At 55.6% G+C, this 8,917-nt stretch overlaps 3 protein-coding genes across 3 annotated transcripts; all 3 read right to left on the reverse strand.

The window, feature by feature from the left end:
- On the reverse strand, window positions 1-958 carry LOC103621594 (C-C motif chemokine 3-like). Its single transcript, XM_008640428.2, has 3 exons — window positions 810-958; window positions 466-574; window positions 1-315 (listed from the first exon to the last, which is right to left on the reverse strand). The coding sequence occupies exons 1-3, from the start codon at window positions 880-882 to the stop codon at window positions 222-224; spliced, it is 276 nt and encodes a 91-aa protein (XP_008638650.1). The 5' UTR covers window positions 883-958; the 3' UTR covers window positions 1-221.
- Window positions 959-5,757: 4,799 nt separating this feature from the next.
- On the reverse strand, window positions 5,758-7,572 carry LOC108448837 (C-C motif chemokine 5-like). Its single transcript, XM_017743087.1, has 3 exons — window positions 6,782-7,572; window positions 6,318-6,435; window positions 5,758-5,991 (listed from the first exon to the last, which is right to left on the reverse strand). Exons 1-3 carry the CDS (start codon window positions 6,849-6,851, stop codon window positions 5,892-5,894), a joined length of 288 nt encoding a protein of 95 aa, XP_017598576.1. The 5' UTR covers window positions 6,852-7,572; the 3' UTR covers window positions 5,758-5,891.
- A 102-nt stretch (window positions 7,573-7,674) lies between these two features.
- On the reverse strand, window positions 7,675-8,627 carry LOC108448836 (C-C motif chemokine 4-like). The gene is made up of 3 exons (XM_017743086.1): window positions 8,511-8,627; window positions 8,215-8,329; window positions 7,675-8,083 (listed from the first exon to the last, which is right to left on the reverse strand). The coding sequence occupies exons 1-3, from the start codon at window positions 8,581-8,583 to the stop codon at window positions 7,978-7,980; spliced, it is 294 nt and encodes a 97-aa protein (XP_017598575.1). The 5' UTR covers window positions 8,584-8,627; the 3' UTR covers window positions 7,675-7,977.
- Window positions 8,628-8,917: the final 290 nt, after the last annotated feature.

Below are 8,917 nucleotides of genomic sequence, written 5' to 3' on the forward strand. Positions count from 1 at the left end.
TGACCAGACACATTGATGTGATTGAAATGAACTTTATTTTAGTTTATTATTCTGACACAGTTTAAATAATTTTTGTGCTTAGAAAAAGAATATTTAGTTTAACTTAAATAAGATAAATAAAATAATTTTCCCCGTCGAAGAAGGGGATGTCAAATCCTCTCTGGTGTGCCCGAGGCTGGAAGCCATGCAGGGGTGGGATTGTGGATGTCAGCAGGGAAGGCTCAGTTTTCCAGGCTCTGGAAGTGCTTCTGGAGCTCCTTCACCCATGGTGCCTGTGGATCTGCACACAGCATCTTCTCCTTCTTGGTGACCACACTGCCAAAACAAAACCTGCCTTGAGGTGCTGGGCTGAGGCAGTGGCATCTGAGTCCCACCAGCAGCACCTCGAGTGTCCCACGAACGTCCCCAAGTGCCCCCTGGCACCCCTGGGCACTGCCCCGAGCGCTGGCAGTGCTGGGTACTCACATCACGCCTGGCTTGGTGCAGGAGCTGCTGGTGACGAAGACGGAGCTGACGAGGCGCCGAGGGATGGGCATTTTATGGTATTTGAAGCAGCAGGTGCTGGGGACACCATCTGTGAGGGGACAGACACACGGCCCTGGTGACGCCTCAGCTGCAGCACAGCCTCTGCCCCCCACCAGGGATTTGCCATCTCATGCCACCATCCCTGGCAGAACCCCCTCCAGGAGCCCCCCAGCTCCAAACCTGCATACAGACCCCCCAACCCTCCCCACAGCCACCAGCGCCGCCCTGCCAGAGCTGGGACTCTCTGGCAGCTCCCAGGGAGGATGCAGTGATGCTGGACTCACCAAGGTGGCCCTCAGATGGGGAGCAGGTGGCCAGGAGGAGCAGAGTGGCCAGGGTGGCTGCCAGGACTTTCATGGTGCTGTGGGCTGAGGGCTCTGCGAGCGAAGCTGGAGCTGGAGCTGGGGAGGCTGCAGGACTCTCTCTGTGGCCCCTGGGGCCGTGCTCCCCTTTTATCCTCCTCAGAGGGCGGGTGCAGGGCTTCAAGGAAAGAAAGTGATGGCATCATACCAGGGAAATTGTGTCAGGATCACCCAGTTTCGCTGAGCTGAAGAAGGCGAGGAAACCGCAGAAGGGGAAGCGCCGGCCACGAGGCTGCAGCTTTCAGGGTGCTCTTTGGGTGCCTGGTGGTCCCAAACCATGGCAGGGCTCTGGAGCAGCTCTGGGGGTGGAATAGCCCAGCTCAGGTGCCCTGGCATGGACACCCCCAGCTGCTGCTTCTGGCAGGACACCACTGCCAGGAGTCAAATCCCAACTTCTCCCCGAGTTTGCCACAAATGCCACTTCTTCACCCTGCTCCACCACAGGGATCCGGAGCGAGGAACCACTGCACACACATTCCTCTGCACTGGTAACCCCAACTCCTGCTTGGACAGCAGAGATCGTGAAGGGACAGGGTTGTGTTGAGCTGGAAGTCACCATGGGGCTCACATTTGTCCCTTTTTGCTGTGATGTGGTCAAAAGATCAATTTCCTCACTGGAAAGGTTGCAGAGACACGGGGTCCGTGCTCTGATCCAGGCCTGCAGCCTGCCCTGCTACCTTCCCTGTCCCTGGCTGAGTTTACACCTCTTTAAGGCTTTCAGTTTTGGCTGCAGCCTCTCAACGCTCAAATTGTTGCAATTAACTGCTTGCCCACTTCTTCCCAAGCAGGGTCATTTAATCCAATTTAATCTCTCCTGATTTAGCCCCAAAAAGCAAAGCTCCCTCTGTCAGGGACAGCATTAAGGGCAGAAGCCAGAGAGAGGAGAGGATCCTGCTGGTGCCCACTGGGATCAGCTCACTGCAGATGAAACCTCCAGGAAAATGGAGAGTGAGTGAAAAAGGGCAGCATTTGCAATGCCAGAGGGTAATTCCCAAACACCCCCCTCTGCTGCACACCCAGACAGAGTGAGCTGCCAAAATCACTCCATACTTCTTTTTTTTTTTTCTTTTTCCAGCCTTTCCCTGATGCTGCCACAGAGGGTTTGCAGTCACCATGCAAACCCCCAGCTTCCCCTGGCCTTCCTGCTGACCCTGCCTTGGGCATGACTAATTCCTGACTGATTCGAGGGAAAAGTCCAACTGCCCAAAGTGCTGAGCCATGGCAGTGCCTGTGCTCCCTTCCCCACTCACAGCAGCTGCCTCTTGGCCAGCAAACCTTCCCCAGCCACCAGGTCCTGCCATTCTCTGAGGTGGGAATGGCTGCGAATCATCTCCTGGAGTTGGTCAGGAGGAGCTGGGCAGTGCTAAGCTGGTCTTGGGGTGGTGGAGGAACAGGTCCAGCTGTTCCAGCTCTTTCTCCAACTCCCAATTTTCAGCTATTTCTGTTCCAGCCACTCTGTGCACGGGGCTGCAAAGGAATCAATGAATCCTTTGGATTTAACAATAACCAGGCTCTCCATCAGAAAGGCTTGGAGAATTCACCTGCTGCTTGTGCCATGTCCCTGGGAACACAAAGGCAGAAGGAAGGGACTTGGCTCCTCGGGGGAATGCAGATCTGCACGAGTTTATTCTGGTTTTCTGCTCTGCTCATTGCAGAGGCACCCAGAGGTTTCTCTAAAACTCAAAGCACCCCCTTTGTGCAGAGGAATCCCAAGTTCAGGATGAGCCAGCAGAAGTTTTTTGTGCTTTCATGAACCTCTCTGCCTGTAAACCCCACATGTCCCACAGAGACATTCCCACACCTCTGCCCTCCAGCCACCCCTGGAATTCTGGCACCTCTCCTGCCCTTAGCAGGGCCAGCTTTGCTCTGTGCATGGGGGAGAAGTGGGAGTGGGGACAGACAGGCTGTTAGGGTGAAGGAAACCAGGAATTGCTGTCTGGCTCAACCACAGGAACAAGATCCTGAGCTATCCAAACCCTGGGATGGGTTTTTTTATGGAAAGGACAGCCCTGAGCCAGAGATGAGCTGGACTTGGGTGCTATTGCCTTGGTGGGAGCCCAAACAGAGGGAGAAGGGGCAGGATGGACAAGAGAGCAGCACTGGGGGACAACAAATGCCAGGAGAGTGGTGAGGAACATCCCACAGCCAGAAAACCTTGGAAACTGAGATCGGGGCACTGTGAGCACTGCAGTTTCCAGAGGATGACAGAGGGTGACTTATCATCCGGCAGGAAGCACGGAGAATCTCACAATTAATAGATGCTTTCTGGTGGAAAAGGCAAAACCATTTCCTCTTTGCTGCAGAAGTGACTGGCCAAGCTTTCGGTTCTCCATTCAGCCGAGGACCGGATGGGACTTCTTACTGGATGCTGATGAAATATTTTCCATTATAACTGGAATCGAGGGTATTACGGTGAATTGCACAAAAGCACAAAGGCAGGGAGTTTGTGTTTAATTCTGTTTGAGGAATTAGATACAGGGAACTGATCTAAAGGGAGAGTAAAGAAATGGCTGGGTGGTTTTATTTCTCCTGCCGTGGAAGGCCTCGTCTGTGAGCAGATGATGTTTGGATCCAGCAGACAAGCACGAATTTGGGGAGGAGGAAAGGCAGGGACAGAGAAACTTCGGCTTTACAAATGCAAATTTGAAGAACTAAAGAGAGAAAAAGCCCATTTTTGTTAGGGAGGGGAGTAAAGGGCCAAAGCTGCCACTTGTTTTTAGCTTGTCTGGTTACGGGCAAGTTCTCAACACCATCAAAATTTCGTGCACCAAGGAGAGAAAAGGGAAAAGGGAACAAATGAGGAAGGAAGAGGCAGGTGGGGCAGGTGCAGTCAAACAAAAAGGCCCCAAAGGTTCCCATAAATTCCTCCTGAGCCAGGCTGTGGCCACCTCACCACCAGGACAGACTCACATGGACTGGGAGAGGTTCCTCTGCTGAGCAAATGTGGCCCTGGTCTTGCATAATCTGATGATTGTGGCACTGCCTTGCATGAGAAACCCAAAGAAAAGGATGGAATTAAGTCTAAAACCCCCCTCACCCTCTGGGGCTGTGCAGAGGGACCAACCCTGACTGAGGGCGAGCAGCTGAGACAGTGTGGGGCCAGAGCAGACCCCAAATTTGCTCAGTCCCGGGGTGAGAAACCTGCCCTTTAGGGCTGCACATTCCCAAAAATAAATAAGAGGAGAATCACAGAATATTCTGAGTTGCAAGGCATCCACGAGGATCATCAAGTCCAACTGCTGCCCGTGAGGCAGGGGGATGCTCTGGGCACCTCTTGAGGAGAGGGACCCCACATTTTGCAGCACCAAAGGGATCACAGCAACCTCTGCCTTCCCCCAAAACAGGAGCCCACAGCAGGAAGAAATGAAAGGCACTGGCAGCACTTTGATCCCGTGCAAGTGCAGAGAAAACCACTGGGGTTATGCAACCTCCCTCTGGGAAGTGACACTCATTGATAAAAATTATGCAAAGGGGTCCCGTGGCTCGAGGTTCTGAAGAAGGCACAGCCTCATGAGCTGCCTCTGACCCTCGTGTGTGTGGCTTTGTGGCAGTAATTCTGCCTTCAAAGCGGAGATAGGTTTGTAATTCCAGTTCCCAAATGTTCTTTCCCTCTCCGAGGATCCTGAGGGAAGGCCCACAACCCAGGACAGGTTTCCTGTGGTCCTGCATCAAAGACAGAGTGAGTTTTGTGCCAGACTGAGAGGAAGAATGGCCAGGAAAAGACCAACCTCTCCCAGGCAGGAGGCTGCAGCACACCTGGCATTCCAGTAAATCCCAAAGGGATTAGTGGGGGATTATGCCCGGGAAAAGGGCAGTGATTTGGCACTGCAGCCACCCTCCTGCCATGCAGCACTGCCAAAGCCACAGGGACACTGAGCTGGTGGCCCTCAGCCCCACTCTTGGCAATCTTCCATCTCCAGGTTGTGCCCTGCTGTCATCATCCTGCACCTCTGTGTGGGCTCCGGCTCTGAGTCACAGTGCTCGGGGTGAACATGGCATTTGGAGTGAGATCCCCATCCCAAGATGTGTCACCTGGGGACACAATTTGGTGCTGGGTTAATGGGCGGACTTGACCTTAAAGGTCTTTTCTTTAATGCTTCTATGATTTGGAGAACCAGTTCCTGCCCTGTCCTTCACACATCCCAATATTCTGCTGGATCCTTGGATTTCCAGCACCAAAGAGCAACAAGAAAAGTCTTGTTAACTCTCATTTTGACTGAGAATTGCAGTCACACAGCTCTAGGCAAGACCATTCTTTCCAATTCCAGACCAATTCCAGCTGCTGAAGAATCCTGTGGGGATCGTGGCAGATCAATTGGCTCAAGGTCATCGATTTGTACAAAAAATGCCCTAAATGGGGGCAGATAAATGGCAGCAAGTCTGGCAGTGTGAATAAAGGTATCTGTAGGAGTGAGGCTGTCAAAAAAGAGTCCCAGCTCATCAAAAAGATGATTCAAGTGAGTCACAAACAAACAGGGAAGTGGATAATTCAGCATTTCTCGGGAGAAACTGGCTGCCCGTGGCTTGGACGGGTGCCCTGTTTGGGTGACAAACCCGGGCCCAGGGAGTGGTGGGGAACAGAGGGACACCAGGCTGGGGCTGTCACCAGTGGTGTTCCCCAGGGACAGAGCCAGTCCAACCCCTAAACACCCTCAAACACCCCCAAAGGGAGCCTCAGCTCCATCCCCATCCCATGGACAGCTGCCCAGGGCATCCTCAACCCCACAGCTGGGCAGGGGCTGCTCAACCTTGGAGGGCAGCTGAGCCCTTTGGGTTTCCCTGTCCTGCCAGGGGCTCCTGGGCTGTTCCTGGGAATGCTGAGCCTGGATGTGACCCATTTTCTCCCCCAGGAATGACATCTCACTGCAGCTGCAGGTCAGCACGAGAGGGTTTATTGAGTCCACAAGGGAGGGGACGGAGCCAGCTCCATAAATTAATGAGTGACACAAGAAGGCACAGAGAATTATGGGGTACAAATAAATAGAGCTTTTGGGGAAGGCAGCTTCACTTGGAGGTGCTGTTTGGCTTCTTCTGCTTCCTCAGGTACTTCTGGAACCATTTCTCCTCTGGGTCCACACAGACCATCCCCCTCGGCATCGTCACGCTTTGGGGGGAAAGAATATCCAGAGTCAGCCTGGGAGTGGAGCATCCCACCAGGGATTCCTGCAGCATCCTGCCCCCCTCTTTTCCTGGAAGTGCTGACTCTTGGCCACCTCTGCAGTTTTGGCTTCCTCCCCATTTCCCCACTGACAGCAGAAACAGGGGGGGGTTGGAGTGTGAAGAGCCAGGTTAGGGCAGCCCCACCCTCAGCTCCCTTCCCAAGGGGTTTGGGGGACTCCCCAAAAGCAGAGCAGCTGCAGGGAAGGTGGGTGAGCGATGTGAGGAGTGGGGTGGCAGGGAGGAAGGCTGGGTGGGACTGAGGTTACTCACAGAACAGCTTTGTGGGTGCAGGTGGGAGACGTGTAGTGGTATTCCAGGATTTTGTCCTCAGGGATCCTCCCACGGGAGAACTTTTCCTTGGGGCAGCACATGACTTTGGAGCTGCGGACTGAGAGCAGGAGAGAGGATGTAGTGCTCTCCCACTCCTGGCACGAGGGGTGCTGCTCCTGCTCCCTGATCCCACATCTTGCAGCCCTGGTGGGGATGTTCTGCCCCGGGGTAGGAGCCCCCCGTTTCCCTGCCCGTAGATCTCCCCAGCTGGGCTTTTCTAGGGCTGAACCCAACCCTATTTTTGCTCATTTTCAACAAATCCAAGACAGCCCCATGCTGGGGCAGCTGGTGACACCCCACAACCCCATCAGGAGCTGAACTCTCCTCCCCCTCCCCAGCCCCAAATCCCATCAGAGGAGGAGCTGGGACAGCTCAGAGGGGAAAATCTCTGTGTTGATACTTACAGGACATCCCCGGCCTCCCAGCCCAGGCAGCTGCCAGCAGCAGGACGAGCAGGGCCAAGGAGATCTTCATGTCCCACCTGAGGCTCTGTCAGCACCAGCAGCTCTGACTCTGCTCCAGCCACCAAGAGCTCGCTGCCCTCCTGCCTGCACCCCTGGGTAATATATAACTCCTGCCAGGCTTTCCATGACAGCTCCGGGCCTTCCCCGTGGAAAGAACCGCTGGGATCTCTCCATGAAGGGCAAGTGGTGAAGGGAAATTCCTCCTCACAGCCCCTTTGGCCACTGTGACACCCGAGGGCTGCTGGAAAGTGTGGGAGCACTAGTGATGCTGGGGCTGAGTCTATTTTGGGTTGGGTTGTGGCCACCAGCAAACCACACAGGATGATGCTCACACTTACCAAAGTCCTGTGCGAGTTTCTGTGCAAGAATCACCCCTTTGCCATTGGCTGCGAGGCCTCTTCTCGCAGTTTTGCTCTGGGGTGGGGTGGCTGGGTGGTGGCCGGGCTCGTCCCTGGGTGTTTCTCCATCACCCATTGCTGGCTGCTCATCGTGGTGGCTCTGCTGCTGTCACAGCACCCGTCACATTTCCTGGTGGCACCCTGGGGTTTTGGGCTGTCTCAGGCATCCCCGAGATCACCCTCTGATAGAATTTGGGCCGTTAATTAGGATGGGGGGTAAGGAGCACAGGAAGGCCCCTCCTGCCGGGAGTGTTGTCCTTCTGGTGCTTCCCCAAAGCCCTCATGGACATGGTTTGGCCCCGTTCACCCCTGGATGTCCTCACAGAGACCTGGCTGAGGCTCCAGCTCTTCCTGGCTCCTTGCTGATCCCAGCAGGTGGGCAGGAAAGCCGACAGCAGGATGTGCCCACTCCCAAGAGACTCGCACAGACAGATGTTTGCATGTGGGAATCACCTTTTATTCTGCTCAGTGTCTACAAATAACAGCTGTGGGGCTGCTCCCCCTGCACCCCCCAGCTGCTGCAGCCTCTCTGTGGACCACAGAGAGTCTGGACACTCCATCCTGGTGGGATGAGGGGTTGGGAGAGGCCCTTGGCGCCTTCAGGGAGGTGGTGAAGGTCATTGTGAGGGGGAGGATGTTCCTTGTGAGCTGCTCCATCCAGCATTGTCCCCCATGCAAAGGGGTTGCCTCGGCGGTGTCCCCCATGGGGAGGAGTCCCCGCTGTCCCCGGCCACCCCGCTAGCTGGGGATGGAGAAGGAGCTGACTTGGAAGCTCTGCTGGTACCTCTTGACCCACGGCCTGCTGGCCTGGGTGCAGATCTCCTTCCCGTTCCTCACCCTGAAGCTGGGGCACAGAGAAGCTGGGATCAGTGGGGACCCCAACACTGAGTTTCTGAGGGGCTCAGGGAATTAGGGTTGGACCCAAAGCAAGGCAAGGGGCCTGGCAGAACGCAGGGGTGGATTTGGGGTACTCACATCACAGCCTGGTGCGGGCACTCGGGGCTGGTGGGGTAACAGGCCACCACGTTGTCCCTCTTGATCCTTCTCATCTGGAAGTTGAAGCAGCACTTGTCCGGCATGGCTGGAGCTCCTGGGGGACAGCACAAGCCTGGCTTTCCCTGGACACCCCCACTCCCTCCTCAGCCCTCCTGCCATGGCAATGGCAGCTCTTTGGGGGGACCCCCCTGCGTGCCGTGGATGAAGCAAACCCGACCCCGCAGCCCTGGGTTTTGTCCCCGTCCCCCAGCCCCTGGGGTTGGGACAGTGCTTACTCTGAGCCAGGCTGTGCCAGCACAGCATGGAGAGGATGAGGAGGGCACAGACCACCCTGGGCGCTGTCCTCATGCTGGGCTGTGGCAGTGGCAGACCCGCCTGTGCCGGGGCCAGGCTGTCCCGGCTGCTTTTATGGGGGAGCTTCCCGCAGGGCCAGGGGGAGGGCCTGGTCCCCTGCCACGTCCCAAAGCACAGAGGGTAAGTGATACTCATCACCTCATCCCCTTCCCAGCCCTGGGAAAGAAAAAAATGTGCTCCCAGGCTGTGCTTCTGGCACCGACGGGCTTGGGATTTTTTCCTGAGCTCCGGCTTCCAGCATTAGGGCTGATGGACAGGCTGTTCCCAAAGTTTGGCTCTGCACCCTGATTGCCTGGGCAGGCTGTGTCCAGGCCACGTGGAAGGAGCC

This window comes from Corvus brachyrhynchos, unplaced genomic scaffold, assembly GCF_000691975.1.
Source record: "Corvus brachyrhynchos isolate BGI_N302 unplaced genomic scaffold, ASM69197v1 scaffold99, whole genome shotgun sequence".
Classification (NCBI taxonomy): Eukaryota; Metazoa; Chordata; class Aves; order Passeriformes; family Corvidae; genus Corvus; species Corvus brachyrhynchos.

Excerpts from the sequence above, each read along its gene's own strand:
- LOC103621594 (XM_008640428.2), bottom strand. The coding sequence starts at position 882 with ATGAAAGTCCTGGCAGCCACCCTGGCCACTCTGCTCCTCCTGGCCACC. Across the intron at positions 575-809 it reads CCCATCTGAGGGCCACCTTG|ATGGTGTCCCCAGCACCTGC; the intron begins GTGAGTCCAGCA and ends GTCCCCTCACAG. Across the intron at positions 316-465 it reads TGCACCAAGCCAGGCGTGAT|TGTGGTCACCAAGAAGGAGA; the intron begins GTGAGTACCCAG and ends TTGTTTTGGCAG.
- LOC108448837 (XM_017743087.1), bottom strand. The coding sequence starts at position 6,851 with ATGAAGATCTCCTTGGCCCTGCTCGTCCTGCTGCTGGCAGCTGCCTGG. Across the intron at positions 6,436-6,781 it reads TGGGAGGCCGGGGATGTCCT|TCCGCAGCTCCAAAGTCATG; the intron begins GTAAGTATCAAC and ends TCCTGCTCTCAG. Across the intron at positions 5,992-6,317 it reads TGCACCCACAAAGCTGTTCT|CGTGACGATGCCGAGGGGGA; the intron begins GTGAGTAACCTC and ends TTCCCCCCAAAG.
- LOC108448836 (XM_017743086.1), bottom strand. The coding sequence starts at position 8,583 with ATGAGGACAGCGCCCAGGGTGGTCTGTGCCCTCCTCATCCTCTCCATG. Across the intron at positions 8,330-8,510 it reads CTGGCACAGCCTGGCTCAGA|GAGCTCCAGCCATGCCGGAC; the intron begins GTAAGCACTGTC and ends GCTGTCCCCCAG. Across the intron at positions 8,084-8,214 it reads TGCCCGCACCAGGCTGTGAT|CTTCAGGGTGAGGAACGGGA; the intron begins GTGAGTACCCCA and ends TCTGTGCCCCAG.